General features: G+C 41.7%; 4 protein-coding genes across 5 annotated transcripts in view; all 4 read left to right on the plus strand.

Moving 5' to 3' along the window:
- apip (APAF1 interacting protein) overlaps positions 1-27363 on the plus strand; it is a 239912-nt gene that overhangs the window by 41165 nt on the left and 171384 nt on the right. The window lies entirely within an intron of this gene.
- LOC127599345 (gastrula zinc finger protein XlCGF8.2DB-like) lies at positions 672-4533 on the plus strand. The gene is made up of 2 exons (XM_052063251.1): positions 672-1067; positions 3136-4533. Exons 1-2 carry the CDS (start codon positions 944-946, stop codon positions 4134-4136), a joined length of 1125 nt encoding a protein of 374 aa, XP_051919211.1. The 5' UTR covers positions 672-943; the 3' UTR covers positions 4137-4533.
- LOC127599330 (zinc finger protein OZF-like) lies at positions 5840-9992 on the plus strand. The gene is made up of 2 exons (XM_052063231.1): positions 5840-6498; positions 7892-9992. Exons 1-2 carry the CDS (start codon positions 6303-6305, stop codon positions 8965-8967), a joined length of 1272 nt encoding a protein of 423 aa, XP_051919191.1. The 5' UTR covers positions 5840-6302; the 3' UTR covers positions 8968-9992.
- Positions 10432-13073, plus strand: LOC127599310 (zinc finger protein 501-like). Its single transcript, XM_052063193.1, has 2 exons — positions 10432-10861; positions 11310-13073. Exons 1-2 carry the CDS (start codon positions 10735-10737, stop codon positions 12635-12637), a joined length of 1455 nt encoding a protein of 484 aa, XP_051919153.1. The 5' UTR covers positions 10432-10734; the 3' UTR covers positions 12638-13073.

Genomic DNA, 27363 nt, shown 5'->3' on the forward strand with positions numbered 1-27363 from the left:
AACCATATGAATGTTTAACCACCTCCACATGTTACATGCACAGCAAACAACAAGTTGATGGATAACTAGTTTTGAAATCCAACGTCAAGGATAGTACCTTAAACATTGTTATTTTGGCTTACATATGACAATTTGAAATTATGGTTCAGACTTTAGCAAGAATCATGGAAGTTAACATGGTTGATTTGATTTCACAGGCCACCTAAAATGATGTGGCAGGCCAAATCTGGCCCCCCGGCCTTAACTTTGACACGTGACCTATGCCAACAAAACTTTCTTCTTCTGTATTTTAGACGGTCGATTTACAGAGGAAACAGATGTCGTTAGTGGATGCGTAACTGTAATTGGATGCGTGAATGTAATTAAATGCACTTTACCAATCATATTCACAGGTTAATATGACCTTCTCTAAACTTTTACATGCATAGACCCGACTGTGTAATGCTAAATACTTATTGAATCTTCTGTTTGTTTGTTTTTTGTTTGTTTTTTCAAAAGATGAACATTCAACCTACTCCAGGGTTAATAAAAGGGCGGGTTTATTTTGAAGCATTTTCTTTCCAGTCGTGGTTTTCACACAACGTTTGTCGTCAATAGTAGTCATAGCTTCTTTAAACAGACTTGCATGTAAGTGGGTGACAGTAGCACGAAGTTTGTCCAAGTCGGGATTCCGTTTGATTTCCGTTTCCACTTCCGTTTACGTTTTGCTCAACCACACACACTTACCACAAACGCGTTTCTTCCCTGAATTAGCTCTGAACGGACTGAAGTTTACACACAGTGTGTCCCATTAGTACTTTGTGTCAAGAAACAGTCCTCTTTGGTGCACGTTCACGCTTCTTGGGACATATTTTACCGTAGCTTGTTCGCTGCGAACAACTTATCAACACATCTCTCAGAAGACATCAAAAGTGCGTGCAAAGTGTTGTAATTATCCTGTGAAATGTGTGCAAAAAATGTGAAAGAAAATTACGAGGAGCTTTCTCGAGCCGAAGAAGAGAACCAGCGACAAACACAACTATTGGACGCTGAATTCAAGAAGCCGCAAGTCTTGCTGAATTATGCAGGTTTGTTCACTTCTGATTTTCTCGTGTTTAGTCAGTACAGGCCAGGTAGAAAATACGACAACAAAATTACTGTGTTTACTCCTTAATCCTCATTTCTGAAGTTAAACACCCGGCAACCTTGCGCATGGCAAAACCCTGAGCAATGATCGCACCACAAGTAAACAAACCTTCCTGGGTCACATGACCAAAGTAGAACAATTGAAAAAAAACGGCTAACGGTGGAAACATTATTTTAGCTTTCTTCTCTATGGTCGTAGTTTAAATGTGTGAAATGCTAGTGGCAAAAAAAGAGGTAAATTGGTTTCAAGAAAGATATTGTGCAGATGTTTCAGCTCAAGTGGCTGACAGACTAAAGGGGAAGTTCACAGTCTCAAAACTGCTAGTAAGATTTGAATGTTGCAGTACTGACTTCCTTCACTTCCTCGAGTCTCTGGCCAATCACTAATTTCACATGAATGGGTACAATATCGTATTTCAACCTTGATCACATGAACTGCTTCTCAGGATCCAATTGATAAGGGTCGCAGTATGCTGCTGGAGACTGTAAATGTCCCCAGTGTGGTACAAATAAAGGATATTTTACTGAGCTAGGCATTCACTTAAACTAAACTTGTGATGATGATGGTGATGAACACTTCGATCATTAGATTCTCACTGTGTCCCTTCGAAATTGGCTAATCTCCTTCTGGGTAGTGTTGTGATCTTTGTTTTACAATAGTTAGGACATCCCTTTGATCTATCCTCCTCAACCACAGTTTCTGCTGGATTCATTGTAACGCCTGTATGCCGTCCTCAGTTATGTTCGCCTTTCCTGTATATGAGGAGCGTGTCGGCACATCAGCCATCAAAGTTGTGACTTGAGCATTCACTGATTTTGGAGATTGGTGCATAAATAAGGTCGCCAAAATCCATTTTGGAGAACATTTAAGACATTTAAGTATGCTTTATTGTCATGAAAATATGGTATCTAAAAAAAAAGTGCAACATACTTGTGCTTGAGTGAGGATTATTGTCTGTCTTGGTGGTAGGGACACAACTGCTGTGATACAGCTTTTTTTTTTTTTTGCATTGAGGCTACTAACTAAATATATTTAAAAATCTCACATACCCCAAAAGTGACTTTGCATGCACCCCTTTAAGAAACACTGATCTGGAGATGTAGAAAATATCACAAGTGCTTCATAATGCTTCATTTTCCCCTCAAGATTCCGAAATTGTAATCTCACAATCATAGCATGCATTAAGAGAGATGCATTGATATTAGTTACAAGGTGAGTATGAATGCAAATAAAGATCTGCATTTTTGTAACAGCTTTAAGTTTGTCCATTAGTAACACACATTATAAGGAATGCTTCAATTGTCCTGTACCATTTATTCTTCTTTCATACTTCACATTGCTGTACTTTATGGTGTATGCCGGGTCTCATCTTTCTCCTTATCTTTGCTCGGATTCATTCTGAGCGGATCCATGCTGCGGCTGAGCTCCCCATGGGTGTAGCATTGTAATGAAAATTCCAATGGGGCCAATATTCTCTGATCAAGAAAGTGCCACGGCCAAAGTGCTGCAATCGTGCAAATGCCTAGCCCAAGCAGGATGCAACAAGGGTGAGAGGTGTAAAATAAGGGAAAAAGTAAGATACAATACTGGTAGATGTAATAAACAGGCTGCTAACGCACACCAAAACTTGCCACCAAAGAATGTTATGGCAAATGCGTTGAAAACACTCTAAAACAGTTCTACACAACGCAAAATGAACATTAAATGTTAACTCATTCACTCCCAAAGACATATTTATGGTCTTTTCACACTCCACACGTTCAACCCCAGATACTTTTTTTTCCCGTTTTTTCCAAGACTTTGGGTAAAAAAAAGGGGGGGTCTAGAATTGGCTGGTACTGAATGAGATACGTGGGTAATTATACATTTACAAAAAAAGCAGACCGTTAGCAGAGCTACTTGTAACACCAAGAATGCTACCTTACAACATCAGAACATCAAAGTCACAACATGAGACTTGATGGGACAAAGCTTCACAAGCCATTTCTGTTTGTCTTCCTGTTCTCCAGATGCTAGTGAAGAAGGTCTTGATGCTGAGCAGCAGAAGTGGGGTTCCAGGATGGAGCGGGAGGAGCTTGAGCCTCCTCACACAAAAGAGGAAGAGCAGCTAGAGTTCCCCCACATTAAGGAAGAAGGGGAGCCATTGCCTCTCATCATTAAAGAGGAAGAGGAGGAGGAAGATATCAACAACTTTCCATTGACAGTCATTGTGAAGAGTGAAGATGATGACAAAGAAAGTGATAGAGACCACTGTGGAGGATCACAAGCAGACAGGCTTTTAGCGGCACTGCCTAACAGTGATGATGAGCATTCTGAAGGTGATGACACACAATGGAAGTGCTCGCAGTGTGGGAAAACATTTGGTTCAAAGTGGGGTTTGAAAGTACACATGAGAATACACACTGGAGAGAAACCCTTTTCCTGCTCACTCTGTGGTAAAATATTCACTCAGAAGGCACATTTAATAGCACACACAAGAACACACACTGGGGAAAAAGCCTTTGTCTGCTCAGTTTGCTCTTTAAGTTTCAGTGAACGTTCAAATTTGGGCAAGCACATGAGAACACACACTGGAGAGAAACCTTTTGCCTGTTTATTTTGCGGTAAAAGATTTTCTATAAAGGGACATTTAAGAACACACACAAGAACACACACTGGGGAGAAACCATTTGACTGTTCAGTTTGTGGTAAACAATTTGCCCGTAAGGCACATTTAAACATACACGCAAGAAGACACACCGGTGAGAAACCATTTGCCTGCTCAGTTTGCGAGAAACGATTCGCTCGTAAGGCTCATTTAAACATACACACAAGAACACACACTGGAGAAAAACCTTTTTCTTGCTCACTCTGCACCTTAAGTTTCAGTGAACGTTCAAATTTGGTTAAACACATGAGAACACATACTGGTGAGAAACCATATAGTTGCAGTGTGTGTGATAAAAGCTTTTCTCAAAAGTATCTGGTTACGAAACATAAGTGTGCTGGTGAAAAGATCAGTGGTAAATGAAGCTGCTGGACTTAAAATACATTGTGAACTTGGAACGTTCAGATTTTCTTGGTTGTAAAATTGTTTTTGTGTCCGTGAATTAAAAGCCAAATAGTCAAATAGTACCGACCCATACCCAGTATTGGTTCACTTGATGGGTGTTATATGAATCTGTGAACATTCAAATATTTGTTTTTTGACTGCTGCCCACATTGTAAAAATGCCCGTTTTCATTATGATTTTGTTTAGCGCAGTCTGTATAATACACAATTATATACTGTTGCAAGAATTATATCAAATTTAATATAGTTGTCAATTATCAAGAATGTTATTCAATATGAATCGCATTGGTTTCATATGAAAATGGGAAAAATTATTACATCTCTGTTGTGAAATGGTGAAATAAAATTTTGGAAGGGTTGTCTTTAGTTGTTTGTATTTCAGGAGCAAAGCAAAATAAAAAAACAATTGTGCTGGGTGAGACACACGTCTACTTTACAGACGACAATTTATTGTTTTACCGTCCTTGGGTCTCTTGAAACGTGCTTTTTACAAATTCTAGGCTATTATTTTTTTAATATCATTGTTGTGTGCTATACCAAGGGTATGTTTGAATTTTTCGAGCTATGTACTGTACTACGTACTACTCAGTAAGACCATGTTAAGTACATTGCGAGTCATTAAAGCTATGTGTACCCTCACTAACACATTGAGTACCGGTCGTCAAAACAGTCCCTTTGTGTTGGCATAACAACCCAACACCAGAGTACAGTAGGTGGAGTTTGCATGTTCTTCCTGATCCCACTCCCACAGGTGGAGGCCCAGGCCACAGCCTCCTGGGCCCTGCCCTTTGCGTGACTTTTACACGTCAGCTAAGTAGCTAACAATAAGTAGTTACAGTGTAGTAAAGAAAGACTTTTGGAGGCTGGTTTCACAGTACAGTATTATGCACATTAGGTAATTAATATACTGTAGTGTAGAATGTAAACCATAGGTGTGTCTCGATAGCTCATCTTTGGCGGTGCTTAAACACTGGAATACTTGGTCCAGTCACACCCATACTATCTCCAGCAGACACACACGTTGAATTTCAGACCCCCGAAAACATGAAATACTATACAATCCTACAGATTAAATTTACATTTGTATTTGTAGCTGTTCATACAGATTGTGTCAACATTTGTATGATACAAATCATGAATGGATGGATACAAATTGCATGCATTCATGATCGGAGCTTTGAAGATTAAACGTGTCGATCAAATGTGAGTTTGATTTAATTTCACCTGAAACGAATTCAAGGGTTTATATATATATATCGTGTGTGTGTGTGTGTGTGTGTGTGTGTGTGTATATATATATATATATATATATATTTGACTTGACTTCTGACACCAATGTAATGCCTGTCAGTAGCGGAGAGAAGGATGCTCGCAGTCGCTGATACTATTCACCATTTTTAATAAACAAAATAAGTAATAAACACACGCATTCAAAGGAGTTGCTGTTAGAAAAAAAAATAAACACATACATATATATATATATATATATATATATATATATATATATATATATATATATATATATATATATATATATATATATATATATATATATATATATATATATATATATATATAGTTTTGTTTTAATTCAAGGGGTAATGTGAATAACAATCGGCAATGGCGTTACGTCGTCATTAATTGTCGTCGCCATGAAATGACGACATCGAGGACGGGCGTCTCATTTCTCCGTCTGTATCGCATACAGTACGTCATACTTCCGTTTCCCTCTTCAATGGGATCGCTGGTAAACGTGTCTAAGACCGAGAAGCGTCCAATTTTGACATATGAGATTTGGCCTCAGTGAGCGAAGTGATTTGCGAAAGTGTCGTCACTTAGCGATACCTCAAAAACGTTACATGGCTTGACCTGTTGTTTCACCGAATATATCTTTCTGGATTACAACTGAACGGAGTGAATTTTCAGAACAGTACGTCACTTCACTATTTGACTAGACTAAAAACACAATCACCGCTGACATCAGAAACTCATCTTTTTGGGGTAGGTTTACGCTTCTGGAGATAGCTTCGCTTGCTAGTTGCTAAAAAAGCGACGCAGAAGTGATCAAAACGTCGCGAAGGTGAATTCAAGCGCGAGGGTAAAGTACTGTGATTTTCGTGTGAAAATGTGTAAAGTAGAAATACTGAGAGCCCTGCTGAACCAGCGACTAAATTCGGCTGTTGAGGAAGTGATTGCGGCGTTTCAAGGAACAATAGCAGAGTATGAGGAGGAACTTTCACGAACAAAACAGGAGAACGAGCGACAACGTAAAATATTGGACGCTGTTTTCAAGAAGCCCCAAGATGAATTACACAGAGAAGGTATGTTGGTCTTTGTCACTTCTTTCTCTCAGTTAAGTTGTTTATTTTTTTTAACAATGTTCCCGCTGGTAATGGCCACAGATAGGACTTTGGAACTGGGGAAGACCCGGACCAATTTTGATCAAATACACACGTGCGGGAGCACACTTCTCAGAAGCACACACACACAATAATACACAAAAAGCATGACATAATTATTATTTGAAATAATGCTGAACTTTAGTTGTACACACTGCTGAAATAAGTAAACGGGACACTAAAATAATAGACTAAATAGCCATCCTTAAATGGTCTGAACTGCTATATCCTCGCGACTGCGTGGTCACTCTTACATTCTGTCTGTTTTGTCGACTTAGGCATGTCCAAAGTCCGGCCCGCGGGCCAAATACGGCCCGCGGTCGAATTTCATCCGGCCCTCGGCCCCTGTCATAAAATCAGCGCCGTCTGGCCCGCAGGTTGGGCGCAATGGAACACGTGTTGCATTGACTGAGGTCTCGTAGACTGGTGAGTGATGCTTCATATAGTACTGCTTCCCTCTAGTGGCTAAATGAGTAATAGCATTCACTAATAAATGAGTAATAGCATTTAGACACTAGAGGGCATCACTCACGAGTTAACAAGACATCACTCCGTGTTTATATTGACTGATATGTCATATTTCAAATGATCCTTGCAGTTGTGGTTATGTGTATTGCTTGTTCATTTCCCTGTTGTTCGAGTCAAAGGTTTTGTGACTATTGAAAAGTCATGGTGATACATTTTATGTTTCAAATCAATCAATTTGCACTCAGGAGACTTCTGTTTAAGAAAAAGTCAAGTGAATAAGCAGTTGCATGTGCTATACATGTTTCAAATGAACCAAAAGAAATTCTTAAGATTGTTGAAATTAAAATAAAAATGGAAATGTGAAACAGACTGGCTTACTAAAATTTGTTGAACAATATTGTTGTTCAATGTAAAGAATGTCAGCCAAGGTCGGCCCCCCGACATTTTACCACATAAAATCTGGCCCCCTTGGCAAAAAGTTTGGACACCCCTGACTTAAGCTATACTGTTGGGCTGAATATTAGACAATGTTCAGTCTGATGATTAATTCCGCATATTATATGTCTCTCTTTAATTAAGGTTATTAAACCTGACCTAAAGGTCCTGTAAACAATTCATGTGTGAAATGCGACCCCAAAAAGCTCCAGAAAATCAGCAAAAATGCACTGGTTCCAGAGTCAGAGAAAGACGAGGATTCAGAATTCTTGATTTCATAATAATTCATGTTCAGGTCATTGTCCCAAACGTGTCTAAAATACGTCTAAAGAATAATCCACATCATAATGTGTCTCGATGGAAAAAAGCTTGACTTTACCAAACCATCTGTTTGTCTTCTTGTGTCCTACAGACATCAATGAAGATCTTCGCCTCAAGCACCAGCAGCCACAGTGCTCCCACATTAAAGATGAAGGGGAGCCAACGCACCACTACCGGTCTGTTAAAGAGGAAGAGGAGGATAATGTCACCAATATGCCATTTGCTACCGTCCCTATGAATAATGAAGAGGATGAAGACAAATGCCCAAGTGAGCAAAATGGAGGAGCTGTGCAAGAGCCTCCATGCAGCAGCTCAAGTCAACACATGCCAACAGAAGATGATAGAGACCAGTGTGGAGGATCACGGACAGAAAGCCTCATAGCGCCACTATCAGACAGTGACGACACAACCTCTTTTACTTCTGACACTGACAATGAACACTCGAAAGGTGATATGACATATCACACTAACAGCAAACGGTTGAAGTGCTCTCATTGTGGGAAAAACTTTGCTGCCGGGCATAATCTGAACCGGCACTTGAGAACACACACAGGAAAGAAACCTTTTTCCTGCTCAGTCTGCAACTTGAGTTTCACTCATAGATCAGGATTGGTTGAACACACAAGAACACACAGTGGGGAGAAACCTTTTGTCTGCTCAGTTTGTGGTAAGAGATTCACACAAAGGGGAAGTTTAATTAAGCACACAAGAACACACACAGGAGATAAACCTTTTACATGCTCAGTTTGCAACTTAAGTTTCGGGAATCGTTCAAGTTTAGGAACACACACAAGAACACACACTGGAGAGAAGCCTTTTGTCTGCTCAGTTTGTGGTAAGAGATTTTCTGTCAAGGGAAATTTAAGATCACATACAAGAACGCACACTGGAGAGAAACCTTTCACCTGCTCAGTCTGTAACATAAGCTTTAGGTATCGTACAGGATTGATTCAACACACAAGAACACATACTGGTGAGAGACCATTTTGCTGTTTAGTGTGTGGCCAAAGATTTTCTCAAAAGCAGAATTTAATTTCACACACAAGAATACATACTGGTGAGAGACCGTTCAGTTGCAGTGTATGTGACAAAAAATTCTATGTAAAGTATCATGTTAAAAGACACAAGTGTGCTGGGGCAAAGAGCAGCAATCTACAAAGTTGCTAGATTTTAAGCAAACTATGAAGAAACTTTGACTAATTAACAAACGCATCAAGTTTGATTGCTTGTGGCAATGATGGATGAGTATATAGATGATCCTGAATTTAAAAACCAACGGTGATCAGCGTCTGTCTTTGGTGTGAATGTCTTTGTACAGTGCACTGGCAGCACAAAAGATGCTCCTTATAGCAGGCTCTCGCCCCGCTGCTTCCCAGCTTCTTCCTGAGCATCCTAACCAATTTGCTTTCATCTCAGACCGGGTTCAGTGAATCGGCACTGGGACGGCTCAAGAACAGTGAAAATCCACGTATAATGGGTGCCCATTAAAATGTATTGGTGAAAAGAAGACATTAAAAAAAGACTGACACTCATTATCCGTTTTCCACAATAAATGGTTGGAACAAAATATGCGAATGTGTCCTATCAATGAAATAATTTGCAGTATAAATTCTGTTCACATTTTTCAGGGCATCCGAGAGTAGCGTGCAATCATGAGTCTGCGTGATAGTATGCGTCATTTGCCAAAATGTCGGGTCAGTCTAATTCATGTCCATGCAAACACATAGTTAGGAGTAGGCACGCCATCGTCTCTTTTCACCACAATGTTTTGTTATGAGTGTTTTATGTGACGTTCTTGAATGTATGTGTTAATGTGTGGCGATCGTTAGCATCTGTCAGCTCGGTAGTGGTGTGAACATGGTTGCAAAAATAAGTGCTGACAGGAAGTGCCACAGAGATTGTGGGAGGGGCAAATGTCGGAGGGCCAAATGTAGCCCCTGGACGACATTTGCCCATGACTGCGGCCTTTTTGGAAAGTCAAAATATCCTAAACACCTATGCCTTCTTTCCTTCACCTTTGTTGCATTATATATTCGGGTTAAGGAGAGATGAAAATGAGCTTAATTTCCAACACAGGAAAGAACAGCACTGTTTCAACTGAATACGACTCCACTCTTCCCTACTGATGTCATTGACGACTGCATGCTGACATAGGTCTCTCTAGCTTGCGGACTTTGCCTGCAAAATAGCCCAGAATAAAGTCTAAACAGTACAGCTATTAATTGTTTTTGTGAAGGCTCACTGCTGTTTTCTTTGATTTTGGAAGATGTTTTTCATTGATTTTGGAATTGCAGATTCGCTAATAACTTCCAAAAGCAATATTATTGGAACTTTGATTCCTAAACATTTACAAACACACCATTAGTGTGTCACAAAATTTATAAACAATGCAATACAATACAACAAGAAACACACAAAACTAGACCAAAAAAGAGAAAGCAGTAACATTACAAGGCACAGTAATTTGAGATCAGTTATGGATAATTGACATACGAATTGAAAAGCACAAATAAAGTTATTGCTCTTTGTTATTTCAAAGTGTTTAGGTAGAGACTAAAGTGTAGAACACGCTCTCAAAGATACTTGAATTTTTTATTTCGTGAGTTGACGCATTATTTGTCCAAGTGGAGTTGCCGTCCAACTTCGGCTACAGTTCTCCTTCCGCATACGGTTGGTGTTTCCGCACGAGCTTCACTGAACAATACTTCTCAGATTGAAACAGAATAGGCTTAAAGGTTGACACAGAATGCCCCATCACCACTTTAGCGAAGTAAAACAAAATTTAGTGAATCGTCAAATCCGTATAAAGGGGTCTTAGTGTACTTCTCACAAAAGTCTTGTTTGCTAGCTGCGAACAAAGAGACGCGTTTGTTCGCAGCGCATCGCTACGCGGAAATCAAGAGTCAGAGCCAAGTGTTTTATTATTGTGTGAAAATGTGTGCAAAAATAGTGAACGATGACTACGACGAAGCACTTTGTCGAACAAAAGAAGAGGACGAGCAGCAAAGTCAACTATTGGACGTTGTTTTCAAGAAGCCTCATGCTGTGTTACACGGAACAGGTTTGTTCACTTCTTTTAAATGTTTAATTAATACTTTCTCTTTTTAACAACATCCCACTTTTTATTTTTTTGTAAATGATTATTCATTCACAACGTTGAATATGCCGGAACAGGTGTGACGCACTTATGTGGTCATTCTGATGTTTAGGATTACAGTATATTGACCAAATCTCACCTCTTTATTGTTACCTCGGTCCTCACTTCCCCGTTCACGTGTGACGCCTTCTACCAGAGACCATTTCGAAGAGATGAGGCGAACAACATAGCAGTGAGTGAGGAAGGACTATAGAGGGGTTCGGCGTTTTTGCATCTCCCGCAATGCATTCCCGGCGTACATATTTCAAGTCCCCCAACTCTTCATTTCTTAAACACGGTCCCGTAGAAACCCTGTTTGAATTTCATAATGGCGCCTGCTCTTTTTGACATCTTCACAATATGTGTCTTGCAGTCATCTGTGAAGATCTTCCTGCTGAGCAGCAGGCGCAAGACCCCTCTTACTTTCACGAGGAAGAGGAGCGACAGCCCCGCTGCATTAAAGAGGAAGAGGAGAACCCAGAGCCCCCATGCATTGACGAAAATGAGAATGAGACGCCCCCCGATGTTAAAGAAGAAGAGGAGGAGGAAGATGTCACCACATTGCCCTTCAATTGTGTCATTGTGAAGGTTGAAGGTCATGATGAAGATGAAGGTGATGGAGACCACTGTAAAGGATCACAAGCAGACATCTTAGCTCCCCAATCAGATAGTGACAACACAACGTCACATTCACCTGACTCTGATGATGAACGCGCAAAAGGGGATGTTACATGTCACACTGACGGCAAACGTTGGGAATGCTCTCAGTGTGGGAAAAGTTTTGATGCCAAGTATACTTTGAAAGTGCACATGAGAACACACACTGGAGAGAAACCCTATTCGTGCTCAGTCTGCAACTTAAGCTTCAGTGTCCGTTCTTCCTTGGTTAATCACATGAGAACACACACTGGGGAGAAACGATACACCTGCTCAGTCTGTGGTAAAAGATTCACTCAGAAGGGTCAACTGACAACACACACAAGGATTCATACCGGCGAGAAACCTTACCTCTGCTCAGTCTGCAACGTGACTTTCAGTCTTCGTTCGTCCTTGGTCAAACACATGAGAATACACACAGGAGAGAAACCTTATGCTTGCTCAGTATGCAACATCAGTTTCAGTATTCGATCAGGATTAGTTCGCCACTCAAGAAAACACACAGGGGAGAAACCTTTTGCCTGTTCACTGTGTGGGAAAAGATTCACTATAAAGGGAAGCTTAATAACACACACAAGAACCCATACCGGAGAGAAGCCTTTTGTTTGCTCGATCTGCAATTTAAGTTTCATTGATCATTCAGGGTTGCTCCAACACAAGAGAACACATACTGGTGAGAAACCTTTTGCCTGCTCAATTTGTGGCAAAACATTCTCTTTAAAGGGGAATTTAACCACGCACACAAGAACGCACACCGGAGAGAAACCTTTTGCATGTTCAGTCTGCGACTTAAGTTTCACTGACCGCTCGGGGTTGCTTAAACACATGAGAACACACACTGGGGAAAAAGAGTTTTCCTGCTCGGTGTGTGGCCAAAGATTCTCTCAGAGAGGCACCATGACAAGACACTCTAAAAGACATACGGGTGAGAAACCATTCAGTTGCAATGTGTGCGCTAAAAGATTTTATGATAAGTATGAGATTAAGAAACACAAGTGCACTTTGGCATATAAAACAGAAATCAATGATACTGCAGGACTTTAAATGAACTGTAAATGAAATTTCTGACAAGTTCAGAAAGTTTTATGGGTTGCAATAAAATGAGAAATCACTATCAATACAATAACAATTCAATTTAATGTGTCATACCGTCATCAAGTCATTACAAAGCCTCAAATAAATTACAATTTTACTCAAGTCTGGAGAATAATTATTGCACCTTGTGGTCCAATAACCTTGCACACTAAGCAAATACACGATGCAGATCTTTTTGTTGTTACTTTTACAACTACATTTAAATCGTACTTGCTTGATATTGCATTCTAAAAATTACAATTTAATTTTCTAACACTTGCCTATGGCTAATTAATGTGCATCATAACTGTATGTTTGCTTGTTATAATATTATCCTCTATATGTTTATGATTGCTTCTACTGGACACCAAAATTATCTCCTGCATCAATAAAGTATTATTCCCGACATGCATTTTGGGAGCTTTCAACTGTCCACCCCTTTTGTTAGATGACGGTTCCTTGCCACCCTATCAAATAGCCCAGGTATATTAAGATGGGAGATAGTTGTCACATGTACTAAACACCCAGTACTTTGCCAGACATTCCCCGCAGCTCCTTCGATGTTGCTGTCAATCAGTCAACAATTTTTTCATCTTTTCATCCTTTTTAGAGGGATGTCCAGTTTTTGGTAATGTCACCAATGTGCCATATTATCATAATTTGGAGATCAATCTTCACTGTGACCCATGGTGGCCACTCTATTTGAAGTTAATTCACCCGAGCACAACACAAAACCAAGCAAGCTGGCAACAATAGCCTATAAAATAATACCTCTTTTTTGTAGACTGTTGCTGAAATATTATCTTTATCTCTCTGGCTTTTTTTGGCTATCGTTCAAAATGAAGGGAAAAAAGGCATTTCCTATTTCCACACCATTAAAATGAATAACAATGATGCAACCAGGTGACAGTGTTCAGAGAGCTGAAGAAAAGCAAGTTGAGAGCTCCACAGAAAGAACGGCACTTGTTTTCAGAAAGAGGAGACGGCAGGAAAGGATGACGGCCTGCATGACTGCCGCTTCCTGCCCCTCACTCTCCCGCCTGAAGGGGAGACTAGGTGGCAATGAGCCAAGCGAGGCTGTTGCTGAAAGTCGGCATCGACTGACCAGGACAATTGGAGCATTGGAGGCAGTTGACGCTGCACTCCAGCATGTATGGCAACATTATGTAAATAGTATTTAGAAAATAAATTGAGCGACAATGTCAGTTTCTTCTTATTCAGCTGTTCTAAATTTCAGAATCCCTTGTGACTGTCCACTTGATGGTGACAAATGATCACATCATGGTTCCAAAAGAATGCGTGTGCATTTGACCACATTTAAAGCGGTAACAAGGGATGGAAACAACTCTGAGGATTTATTTGAAATAAATCCTTCACTAGTTGGCTATTCCGTATTTTCCAATGGCACAGTGTTAAGCTATGTGCTCTCAAATTGTGTGTTGCCCTTGTATCGCGCACACTATGTTTGTTACATAAAAGTTCTTATGTCTTAAACACTGTCAGAGATAGGATTGCCACCTTTCAGATCTGCAAATGACAGGGCGGTGCGGCAAAAGCACACAAAACAAATTTGAGGGTTTAGCTCCCCATCAGAAAGAAGCCGCAACGCACTGCGATTCTGGCGAGTATAACTGCGAGGAAGCCAATGACGAGTGCAATGAGTTCGCGGCCGACTGTGACGAGGAGCCGCTGGAGTAGAGTCCTTTTTGACGGGGATGAGAAAAAAAAATATGAACTGTGGAAGATCAAGTTTTGGGGTCAGATGACAAGGGCTCAAAGACATTATCTTGTACAACCACTGTTAAGAAACTATATTTTGTATCCTCATTTCTGTAGTGATGTGTTCTTTATTTTCGAAAATGATTTCCAAACATTGATGAGGGAAAACAAAATCAGACATGAGACATCAGCTCCCTATTCACCTCACCAGAATGGGACAGCGTACTCTTTTTGAGATGGGAAAATGTATGCTCGTTGAAAGTAAGCTACCAAGAAAGCTTTGGCACTATGCAGTACAAATGGCTGGGCATATACGCAACAGATGCTTTAGCAGACGTACATGGCAGACCCCCTATCAGATGTTAAGCGGAAAGAGACCTAATGTATCCAAACTGCAAAAATTTGGGTCTACATGTTACACAATAAACACGACAAAGGAAAGCTGGATTCTAAATGTAACCAAGGACTTTTTGTGGGGTTTGATAAGTCAAGTCAAGTCAACAGTATTTATAGAGCACTTTCAAACAGCCATCGCTGCATACAAAGTGCTGTATAGTTATGTACTTCGTATATATACGCCAAAGAATACAAATGAGTTTTGAGGAGGGCTTTGAAGATGGGCAGCGAGGGGGCTTGCCGAATTTTCAGTGGGAGGTCATTCCAGAGAGAGGGACCAGCAACAGAAAAGGCTTGATCCCCTCTGAGCCTCAGTTTAGTTTAGATAAATATATTATATTAGATAAATATATATAATAATATATAATAAATATAATAGATAAATATAGCCCAGCTTACTTGGTAAATAATCCAGACACAAACAGAGTATCAAAACACAGGCTTGTGAAATTTGTGAACGGGGCATCTGTTGAGAAACAGACACAAACAAATGAGACAGATCCTAATACAGATTATGACATGAGGCAGCCTCGGACTCGTGAGCTCAGTCAAGAAAATGATACGAAAGTAGAGAGTACTCGAAAGCCAAGTGTACACAACAGGGATGTACAAAATAATAGTCCAGGTGCAGAAATGGCATCAAATGAGTATAGCCTCACACAACAGAGTGACACAAGAGATGAACCTGAAAGTAGAAGATATCCTACAAGAGAGAGAAAGAAACTTAGACACTTGGATGATTTTGTGGATGAATGTACTGATAACGATGCGACACACACCACAGTGGACTATTGCTACAGAGCAGTGTGTGGTGTTCCACAAACATATACAGAGGCTATGAGGTCGACTAACTCTAAAGAATGGGTAAAAGCTATGGATGAGGAGATCCGGTCGTTTAATGACAACAACACATTTACCCTAGCAACCCTCCCAGCGGTCAAGAAAACAGTGGGGGGTAAATGAGTATACTCGATCAAAAGTGATTTGGATGGAAAAGACAAGTACAAAGCTCGGTTTGTGGCAAAGGGCTACAGCCAGGTGAAGGACATAGACTATGGAGAGACCTTTTCACCAACTGCAAATCTAACAAGTGTAAGAGTGGTGCTACAAAAAGCAGCTCAGGAGAATTTACGCCTTCACCAAATGGACGTGAGCACAGCGTACTTACACGCGCCCTTGGACTATGACATCTACATGAACCCTTCAGAAGGTTTTGAAGAGAAAGATGATGGACTTGTGTACAAACTAGAAAAATCACTTTATGGTCTCAAACAATCTGGACGCAACTGGAATAGAGTTCTACATGACTATTTAACAGATAATGAGTACGAGCAAAATTGAGCTGACCATTGTATCTATATCAAAGAGTCAAAAAGTGACAAGGTGATCAGAATCATATGGGTCGACGATTTGATTATCGCAGCCAGCAATGAAATGATTTTGAAAGACGTGAAAGAGATGCTTTCTGTAAAGTTCAAAATGAAAGATCTTGGCACATTCAAGCATTTTCTAGGTATCGATTTCAATCAGTCTGATGGATGTGTAAAAATGTCACAGGAGAAATACGTTAACAAGATATTAGAGCGTTTCAATATGCAAGACTGTAAAGTACGAAAAACACCCTGTGAACAAAAGCTGGAATATTCAAATGATGCAGTGAAAATGAGTGATGTCAGAACCTACAGAGAAGCAGTAGGTAGCCTAATCTATTTGACCACTTGTACCAGACCAGATTTAAGCTTTGTTGTAAGCAGGTTGTCACAGTATTTTGCAGAGCCGACAGAGGACCAGTGGGTTACTGTGAAACACGTGTTAAGATACCTAAAAGGCACCTCCGACAAGGGTTTGAATTTCAAAAGAGATGAGAATGAGGAGTTAGGCATTAAGGCCTACAGCGATGCAGAACAGTTGCTAGAGGCTATTGACAACTACCAATACACAAAAACAACGGTGTACGAGGACAACCAGGGGACAATTGCCCTTGCTAAAAATCCTGTTCATAGAGGTGTAAGCCTGTGGACATAAAGTACCACATTATCAGGTCCACAGTTAATGAGGGTAAAATAAATTTGGTATACTGTCCTACTGAAGCGATGGTTGCTGACATTATGACTAAGCCAGCCACCAAGTCAAAGCTGATTGCGTTTGCACTTTTTGTTTTGGGGATTTGAAATGTGTGAGACAGGGTCCACATTGTTTTGTACTTTGGTGCATTTAATTTTGTTTACATTACAGCAAACTGAGTATAAGTGGGGGTGTTAAGAAACAATATCTTGTATCCTCATTTCTGTAACGATGTGTTCTTTATTTTGAACGGATCTGGCAACCCAAGACACTACGCCATATCCGGTCTGTCCGGCGCGAAATATTTTTTTTCTTCCTGTTCAGTGGCGACGAGAAGTGGCTGCTCTCTGTGCAGACGGCAGATAAAACGTGCAACATGTTTGAGTTAAACAAGTAAATGTATCTCTCGTCGTTATCCTCCCAAATACATCCCGACGAAGCGCACACCTCAACAACCACGCTGAAAATGAAGTAGATGACGCGCATGATGAAACAGCCGGCATCGAAGCAAAAAATGTGGAACCATATGCGGACGTGGTACAATTTTGGATGACAATGGTTTGTTGGTGATGCGAGAGGTGGCAGATGTGAGGTGAAAGGCACTGCAAATATTGAGGAACTACTATGAGGGCACAGGCAAGCCGCCCATTGCCATCCTCTACACGGTGCTGACATAGCTCCAGTCGTTTAACAATGAGAATTGTCACCCATTATTTTAGACGGCTATCATGGCACTCTGAAAAGCCGCTGAGACATTGAGCGACGGATTGCCTGTGTCAAAGGTGTTAAAGCAGGGGTGCCCAAACTTTTTGGATCGAAGATCTACTTTTTGATCAACTAACCTCACGGGATCTACCCTTACCGGCGCTCGCACGCACGCACACACACACGCACACACACACACACACACACACACACACACACACACACACACACACACACACACACACACACACACACACACACACACACACACACACACACACGAACACAAACACAAACACAAACACAAACACAAACACAAACACACACACACAAATTTAAGATTTACCTGCTTTATTTTATTTTTTAAATATTTTTTTTTTAGTGAAAATGAGACTGATTTGTGTGCAGTGTATATTAACAAAAAATATATTACTAACATGTACAAAGACACACAATTGGTTGTTTATTTTTTTTCTTCTCGACACTCCTCGGATCTACTTGGGACCTGTCTTAGATCTACCGGTAGATCAGGATCTACCTAATGGGCACCCCTGTGTTAAAGGGATTGCCTGAATCTTTCCAACCATTAATTGTCTAACTGAGTAATGTGGCAATTAGCTTTGCTGACTTCAAGATGAAACTATGGTGCCAGAAAGACACAGAAAAGAGGACAATGTCATGAAGGCACAAGTCCAAGTAAGCAAACAGAAAGTGCGGACGTGGTGTCCTTTAAATGTGGATGACAAGGCCACAATGTGAGAGAGTGTCAACATAAGCAGTGATGCAGTTTGTGCAAAAGCGGCGTACAACTTAATCGGAAAACGCAAGCAAAGGTTCAGATGACAAGGATTACACAAGGTTGACAACAATATGGGGCGCGTCATCAAAAAAACAGGTCTGATGGCCGACATCATAACTGATGTGAGGAAGTTCAAAGCGTTTGACGACAGTTTCCCGGACGAGACACCCTGCGTGGGATCGGCTGACGGCACAAGTTGCAACAGAGTAGGAGAAGAAAGAGGTGCGCCCTATGGACAACAACAGACAACGGCACAATGTGACGCTGCATGCAAAAACGTACCATGTGATTATGATGCTATTCAAAGATTGCAAGAGTTGAAGATGGCATGCTGATTAAGGGTAAAAGGGATGAAGGGACATTACGGTGTCACCTGGACACTCAGTGGACATTTCTTCACAAAGTAGGGAACCTGATGCGAGGGACAAAACTGCACAGGACATGGCCCATGCAGACATAGTGGGACCATTTGAGCCCTTGTCAACTGGCGGACTTCACTTTACAATGTCATTTATTGATGATTATTCTGGTAACAGATCTGAAAACGGAGCAAAGTTTCTGATTAAAAATCACCAGTGTTTGTGAACTAAAAAATAACATCAAACATGAGACATCAGCACCATATTAGCCAAATCAAAATGCTGAAAGCAACCGACGCGCTGTTTGACATGGTGAGGAGCATGCTGTCAAGATAACCTGATTTCACATCAGGTGGCTGTGCAGTTGTTGTGTGCTGGGCCTCCAGACAAACTCCAAGCCACCGCAGCATGAGTCAGAAGCCGCTCGGTCACGCAGCTGTCACACAGCGGACCACTGAAGCGGTTCATTGAATCAAAACATGCAGTATGTTGTTTCGCCATCAAGTGACGCTAGAACGTAGTACTGTACAAACTCCTGAGCCCGCAAAAGGAAAGGCGCTTCACTTTCTGGGACAACACCGCCAGATTTGACAGGGGGTGTCTTCATTTAAATGGGACTCCAACCAGTTATTACATTTCATGAAGATGCGTAACTGATACTCTTAAGTTAATGGGAGGATTTGCGCAGCCCCAAAAGTGTATAGCAGCGTGCTTTTTCTGACGTAGGCGCGTTCACAACAGCTGCAGCTGGAACACAGCGCTTTACAGAACAGTTGACATGAAATGACAAAGATAATGTAACAAAACACTTGTTTTCCACATAAAACATGGACAGTCATGAAATCGTAACAGCTATTCCTGCATCTACAATTATTCTGTACAGTACTTGAATGCTGAAATATTAGACAGCTGAGGCCCCGGATTCAACCGCCCTATTTTATTGACGGATTTTTTTGATTGTCTTTGGGGTTAAACTGCACAACCTTGCCCCACAAAATGAGTAAATTGCTCCTCAAATTAAGTCATTGATTCGCAAAATAGCTCTTTAAAGAAAAAAGTAATTTTGAGCCTCGATATAGGACCCAATTTTTGTAGGCAGTGCACCCGTGGCTTGGCAAAGATGCTGACATGTCCCAAATATCAGCACTAGGCTTCCTACCATTCTGCCAAATTGGCAGACCAATCTCTGCCGAGTTGGGCACATTGGCGCAATGAGTGTGCATCAATTTGGTAGCAGAAAGTTGGTATAAAATTAAGCCGACTCAGACCACGTCCAAATACTGGCCCAGGTGGTCTAACATGATTTTGGTGAATTTGATTGGGCATGTGAACAGCGGGCATCAAACCCTCTGAATCATTGTAGATTGTAGAATCAATTAATTGAACACATTATTCTGATGATGATTATTAATATCGTCATCATTATCAAAGTTGTCAAAAGATGTCTAGGTCCAGAAAGTAAAAACCCTGTCCCAAATTGGCTTTAGCCACTTGTGGGGCTTCTGAACCAGCAGATAAATGTGCTCCGGTACCTGCTGGTTAAGTTGAATCACCTTTGGCTCAAGCGAAACTGTATTAGGGATTTTGATTTCTGATCTTTGATTTCTGGATGTGGATTTGACACCTCCACCTCTAATTATGATATATTTTAAAATCATTCCACAGTCTGTCGCAGCTATGGCAAGGGAACATGAATGCAATGGGCTGGGTGGGGATGGCGGGCTGGTGGTCTCCAAGTGCCCATTTCACAACGTCGATGTGCTTCCGCCATATTGAGATTGTAGTGCGACAATTCCCTCATTCAACTGCCATAGCAGCGGAGCCCTCCCTCTTGTAGATCTGCTTGTGCTCATTTACCAAATTACCGACATTGGGTCCAATCCATATCACTTTTGATTTAACTTCTGTGGTTAAAATCATTTAATCAACATACAAAGACTGGGGCACGGTTGAGAATGGTTAGCCTGTCCGTCCACACTGTAGAGGTCGTGAGCTCCAATCTGGCCCCGGCCTTCCTGTTCCTGCAACGGTTTCCTCCAGGAACTCAGGTTTCGTCCCACATTCCAAAACCCTGCATCGTAGGTTGATTGACTGCTCTAAATTATCCCGAGGTGTGATTGCGAGCAAGAATGCTTGTTTGTCTGTGTGATCGCTGTGATTGGCTGGCAACCAGTTCAGAGAGTACCCCGCCTACGGCACACCCGTGTACCGAGTGAGGATGAAGCGGTTCACATAATGCATGGATGGATGGAATAAAGATTGTCCATGCCTGGTTGGTTCCTGTTCAACAAGCCAAGCATATCAAAAACCCATAAGGTTTGGTATATGTAGTTTGTAAATGAAACTGTGCCCCTAGAAAGACAAAGCAAACTACAGTTCAAGTAAGATAAAGTCAGAGGTGCTAGCGTGAAAGCATCCTAAATGAGCTTAAGTTCATTCAGTTGCAATTACTTTTGAATAATTTAGACATGGAATGGACTTCATTAGAGCAATATCCTCGGTATGGGAGGCATGAGTGCTGACATGAGCAGATCCTTACTAATGATTTGACTTGAAAGACTGGTGATTAAAGATAGAGCTCATTGGGACCCTAAGATAGTAAATTCTTCACACCAACAAGAAGATACACACATTTTTAGCAACCAGGACTACAAAATCAGATTAAAAAAATAAGTTTTATTAGTTTGGTTTCAACACACTACACCTTTCAAGTAAATATATTTACTGTATTCAAACTGTTCTTTTACACAACAATAATACATCACGTGCATAGCGTACACTGGGGCTAGAGAGAGAATATTTTTTTAACTCAAAAAGACAAGTTTCCCTTAATTGGTAGGCTAAAATAAACAAATGAATGAGAAAAGAAACGGATATAATAAGAAACACTCGAGTCCGATTTTCTCCATGTTATTATGGAAGACGTTTAAATTCGGAGCTGTAGTCTTCTTCCTGAGCGATAAATAGCTGTTTTTTAAGTGATTTATTTCTATATAACTGTGTGTGTTTTCACTTGTTTCTATATTGTATTATATTTATTTTTAAACACATACTGGTAGTAACAAAAAACAAACAAACAAACAAAAAAAACTTGCATCCAACTGAAATCATTGAGATGACAGAAATGTTTATGTAAATGAAAACAAGAGGATTCAGAGAGAGTGTAGCCTAAACTCGTACTGCAGGGCAGGCCATGTCAATATTTTCTCTTTGGATGAAGAGAGGGTGCCTAATGGATATTGACTATTGTTACACAGGGTAGCAGCAAAATATTCCAAAGCATTATTGGATAATAGCCCTGAAAGCAATTGTAACCTACTTTTGTGTGGTAGTGATGTGCCAGCTCCCTTCATGGTAATGCAGCCACAAATCTAGCACAAAGCTAGTGTCACAGTGATTTGCGTTATTATTATTTTTTATCCCAAGCATGGGTCGCCAGCCTCTCTGTCTCTTCTCTCTCTCTCTCTCTCTCTCTCTCTCTCTCTCTCTCTCTCTCTCTCTCTCTCTCTCTCTCTCTCTCTCTCTCTCTCTCTCTCTCTCTCTCTCTCTCTCTCTCTCTCATATCTATCTATGAATTAATGTCCATTGCACAGAATATGCACATTAATTCAATCAATTGTTTTCAACTGTTTTAGTTTCAGGAAATTCATTAACGTTAGAACACATGATGCAGCTGGGAAGTCATATCCAATCACCTGCGGCCGTCTCCTTCTCAAAAACACTAAATTGTAATTCTGCTGACACAGTAGGTGCTGCCATATAAAAAATGAAGCCTGCAGATCTAATCTACTAATTAATTGCATTTTGAAAAGGAGCCTGAGTCGACGCTTATGGCCGTCACTTATTTTGTAACAAAATCTGTTCTTTTGCAACACACGCATATCTAATCAGAAAAACAAGAAATCTGAGCTCATTAAGAGCATTGCAGAAGTATGAGACGCAAGTCACAAGTGTTCAATAGGTCTGCACTAATCTCTTTAGGTGCAAAATATTTTCAGCCTTTCTTGCTTTGGGGCCTAAAGCTAATTCATGATTTTCTGATTCATGTCTGAAGCATTTAATTTCTTTAGAAACCCTGCATCAATTACTTTGTATATAATTGCTGTTATTCGATGCTGCAGGCAGAGCCTGTTTACAGTTGCACCTCCAAAGTCGAACAAAATCCATCTAAGGACGTTGGTAGCCCTTCGATTTGATCTTGTACCATTTTGTCTGAGGACAAAGGAAGGTGAAATATCCATTACAAAGTCAAATCATTCATCATCAAATGATTATTCACTCAACATGCAATTTCTAACTGCCATTCTTAACTGTCACAAAATCTAAAGAGAATTTGACCCGAGTAACAACCGACAGGATTCATAAAATATAGTACCAGTACATCCATCTCTCTCTCTCACTATATATATATATATATATATATATATATATATATATATATATATATATATATATTACTAGCTGGTTCGCCGCCCTCCGGGCGGCTCATCAGCTAGTTCCTGCGGAAGGCTGGTAAGGTGGTGGTTCGTCGCCCTCTGGGCGGCTCATCAGCTAGTTCCTGCGGAAGGCTGGTAAGGTGGGCCTTCGGCCCACAAAAGTGTTGTTGCTTGGTTCAAGTTTTTGTTCATCTTCATTGCTTATCGCGAAAATAAAGAGATGTTTAGCTCAACTAAATAACTAACAATTTCATTCCAATGCTTGTGGGTAGACAACATTTTTTCGCTAAGATGCCCGCGCGATCGTAGTGAGCCACTGCCTGAGCGGCGCAGTGGCGGCGCGCAGCGGCGCGGTGAAGTTGGTACGTTTTGAAAAGGGACAGACGGAAGGACAGACCGCGTGCGGGACGACGCGCAATATATATATATATATATATATATATATATATATATATATATATATATATATATATATATATATATATATATATATATACAGTATATACAGTATATACAGTACATATATAAACACAACACATAAAAGTACTCCTGCTTTTATGACGTGTGATGGAGGAATACTGTTCAAGTGGCGTCAAAAGTATAAGTATAACTTTGTGTACTCACTATTAGTGCTAATGATGTACAGTGCAGTACTATTTATGCCTCATGGGAGGTGATTCTCTGAAGAGTATGCATTGTATATGTTATTGTTGATATTGACTGAGTATCCACAACAGAGATGCACGCGCCTCTTTGCTGTACAGATAATCCTCTTTACAAATATTATTTCTTTCCATGTTAGTAGTTTACAACTAATACTAATGATGGTGACATGAACTTATATTCAGTGTACCGTTCACATTTGAAGTAAGGTTGTCTGTCTGTATCAGGTATCGATACATTTCTTTCACCAACAAACCAGTAGAATAAATAGCTTCAAGATGAAGAGTCAACAGTCAATAACACCTGTTTGTCTTCGTTTTCAAATCTTTAAATGGTCTTGCCCCACGTTATCTCTTTGCTCCTTGGATTTACACAATGATTAGTGACAGTTTTCTGACTTTAATCAACGTTGTGCTTTTTAAAATATCACATGTTTTAGCCCGTTCCTCTTCTTCATCAGAACTCCAGGGATGATAGAAATAAAACGGTTGTCCTTCTAAATATTCACTCGCAGGCTTACCTGGCATCCTAGCCACACTTGATGAAATTGTGGCCCCATGCAAGCTTTCGTTCCGGGGCTTCCCATAATGACCCTTTTTCATATTCCCATGGGGAGCAGAGGAGAGGCGCAGTCCGAGATGTCAACCGCATATCGGACCGGCCTTACATTGGCATTGAGGGGAGCGGGTACATAATTGAGGGCGATATGTCATTTAAATACGTCCAAATATCACCAGTTCACTGAGATGCAAACCCACGCAGGCACGGGGAGAACATGCAAACTCCACACAGGAAGGCCGGAGCTGGGATCAAACCACTCTTCCACTGGGCCACAATCAATCAACAAATATACTGTGATGCACCAACACATTGCTTTTCCCATTTAATAGCCTTGGCACAGAAATGTTTGAATCATGTTTATAATCCCTCCCCGATAATTCCTTACAACAGTGAATGAATAGCATTGATTCACCTGAGGGACTTGTGGGCTCTCGCAATTCGGTTTTACATGCTCATCAAGTGTGTCCGAACAGTTACTGCTATCCTCTGTCAACACACTAGAGACTCTGAATAAACAAGCATTGAAAGGTTGTGTGGAGCAGGAAATGCGATCAATAGAGAGCAGTGATATGTGCTGCTGGTTCAGCGCCATGTTTGAGACAAGAGGCCACTTTTACTACAATCGATAGGTGTACAGCTCTCTTGTGACAAGATCATAACTACCAAGAGGGAGACGAGATCCAGCTAGAAGACCTCAGACACATTTTCTCGTGATAAGACTGGAGTAAGCGTGGCACGGACTAAATCGGTACAAAAGAAAATGGTTAATTAAGGCGGCAACAAGTCTTCTGCATAACAATTAGTTTGCCCCAAGTGACACAGAGCTGTCATAAAAGAAAAAATAAAACACCCAGCACAGGGCTGCCATCGACATGGACGGAAGTGAGTATGGGGAAGAAAACAAAGCAGCAAACACAACACTGGCCGATGCATTCATTGGTGATGCGTAGGAGCAAAAAAAGTTGTCTAAAAGAAGGAAAAAGGATGCAATTGCAGTAACACTGCATTTAATTAGTCACCGCTTTGTTTTGATTCTTACTATAGAAAGTGATCAGCCTCATTCAAAGGAAACAAGCAAAAGATCGAAAAGATGCTGACATGCACTGTATGCCTCATACTTAAAAGCCTTTATCTGATGAAGCAGTCAGCAAAAAGTGGTGCGTATGCAGAACGTAGCCCACTGAAATTTTATCAGTCTTGATCCGAACTGTAACCTTGTCACCACCCTATAGAGACAAAGCACAGGGCCAATGTACTGTATATTCATGACTTAAAATTGTCACGTCGCGTGTCCGCCAGCAGGTGGCGGGTTTTCTCCCCCGCCATTTGTGCACCTGTCCGTAATTTCGGGCTGATTACCCTCCTATATTAATGAGACTCCGGCAGTTCTCCCACTGCCGGAGAATTCCTCACCGTGCCATTGATCTCTCGTGCTAATTCCTCTATTTGTAGATTACTCGTTGCCTTCTTGCCTTGCGGCCTTGACTCTTGCCATGCGCGTTAGTCACTAAATTGAATACTTAGATATTGTCTAATCAGTAGCTCCTCGCACTTCGTTTTTTCAGCGAGCGTTTTCAGTTGTTTCCTTATTTCTTCCCTGGTCCTTATTTGACCAGCGTTTTGTGTTTCCGTTTTTTCCCTGTCGGGCACTTTCTGTTTTTGTCATTAAAGACACTCTTTGCTTTGAGAAAATTCTTTCGTTGTCTGTTTTCCGGGGATCCAATCCTTTATTTTTTCGTTCTGCACGGAGCGATCATTATCGCTTCGGGCAGATCGTGACAGAATTCTCCGGCCACCATGGATTCCGCAGACATCGAAAAAAATTTTTCCGCTCTTTCCCGACAAGAGCAACAGATGAGTCAGCAGGGCCAAGCCATTAGGGAACTCCGTGGCGCGGTCTCCATGCTGGCTCATCGGTCCGATGATTTAGAACCTCGGTTGGTCCGGGTGGAAGAGCGGAGACCATCTCCCCCCGGGGTTCATTCTATTATTCCCGAAGCGCCCTCCTCATATCCCGTTATGACGAGGGAGCCATCGCTTCCACACCCCCCTCGCTACGGGGGCGAGCACGGGCAGTGTGGACACTTCCTCCACCTGTGCTCTCTCATATTCGACCTACAGCCTTCTGCCTATGCTAATGACGCCGCCAAGGTGGCTTATGTCATGAGTCTGTTAACAGGTCCGGCGGCATCGTGGGCGATTGCGACCAGTGACGCCAAGCCGAATCTCCGTACCTCGTTCCCCGACTTCGTGGCTGCGTTCCGCCGGGTGTTCCATCATCCCGTGCGAGGCAGAGAGGCAGAGGGCCGGCTACTCGCCCTCCGCCAGGGAGAGCGATCGGTAGCGGATTACTCCATCGAGTTCCGGATCCTGGCCGCCCAGAGTGGATACGATGATCGGGCGCTGTGTGGCCTGTTTCGCCGCGGGCTAAACCCTCAACTCAAGGACGAGCTGGCGACCCGCGACCACAGCACCAACCTGGAGGAATTAATCGACCTCTCCCTCCTCATGGACAATCGCCTGAGGGAGCGAAGCCGGGAGCGTGGAGGTGATCGGTCCCAGTTCCGACGAACACCCACGGAGGAACAGGTGCAGCTGGGAGGCAGGGACGCTGGTGCGGAGGAAAGAAAGCGTCGTTTCAGCGACCGAGCGACGACTGACGGCGTTCCACCATCTCCTCACGCCGCAACCAGCCATCCGGGGTCGTCACCCCCTGCCCACCAGGAGTACTGTGAGTCACGACCGCGCGCGCCCCCCTTCGAGTCTAGGCGAGTCGACTCGCGGCCTGGACACCCCAACAGACTCGAACTCGAGGGGGAGATATTAACGGGGTCCCGGTCGTGGCGGGTTCGGGCTCTGGTTGACTCGGGGGCTGATGACTGTATAATGGACACCGATCTCGCATCCGAGCTGGGTTGTTCCGTGGAGAGGTTGATAGATAGGAAGCGGGTTTGTGATCTTGATGGGCGCCTCCTGGCGGTAGTTACGCATAGG

Source organism: Hippocampus zosterae, chromosome 4 (genome assembly GCF_025434085.1).
Source record: "Hippocampus zosterae strain Florida chromosome 4, ASM2543408v3, whole genome shotgun sequence".
NCBI classification, from domain to species: Eukaryota; Metazoa; Chordata; class Actinopteri; order Syngnathiformes; family Syngnathidae; genus Hippocampus; species Hippocampus zosterae.

Coding starts and splice junctions, on each gene's coding strand:
- LOC127599330 (XM_052063231.1), top strand. CDS start 6,303: ATGTGTAAAGTAGAAATACTGAGAGCCCTGCTGAACCAGCGACTAAAT. Junction 6,499..7,891: donor AGATGAATTACACAGAGAAG/GTATGTTGGTCT, acceptor TGTGTCCTACAG/ACATCAATGAAGATCTTCGC.
- LOC127599345 (XM_052063251.1), top strand. CDS start 944: ATGTGTGCAAAAAATGTGAAAGAAAATTACGAGGAGCTTTCTCGAGCC. Junction 1,068..3,135: donor AGTCTTGCTGAATTATGCAG/GTTTGTTCACTT, acceptor CCTGTTCTCCAG/ATGCTAGTGAAGAAGGTCTT.
- LOC127599310 (XM_052063193.1), top strand. CDS start 10,735: ATGTGTGCAAAAATAGTGAACGATGACTACGACGAAGCACTTTGTCGA. Junction 10,862..11,309: donor TGCTGTGTTACACGGAACAG/GTTTGTTCACTT, acceptor TGTGTCTTGCAG/TCATCTGTGAAGATCTTCCT.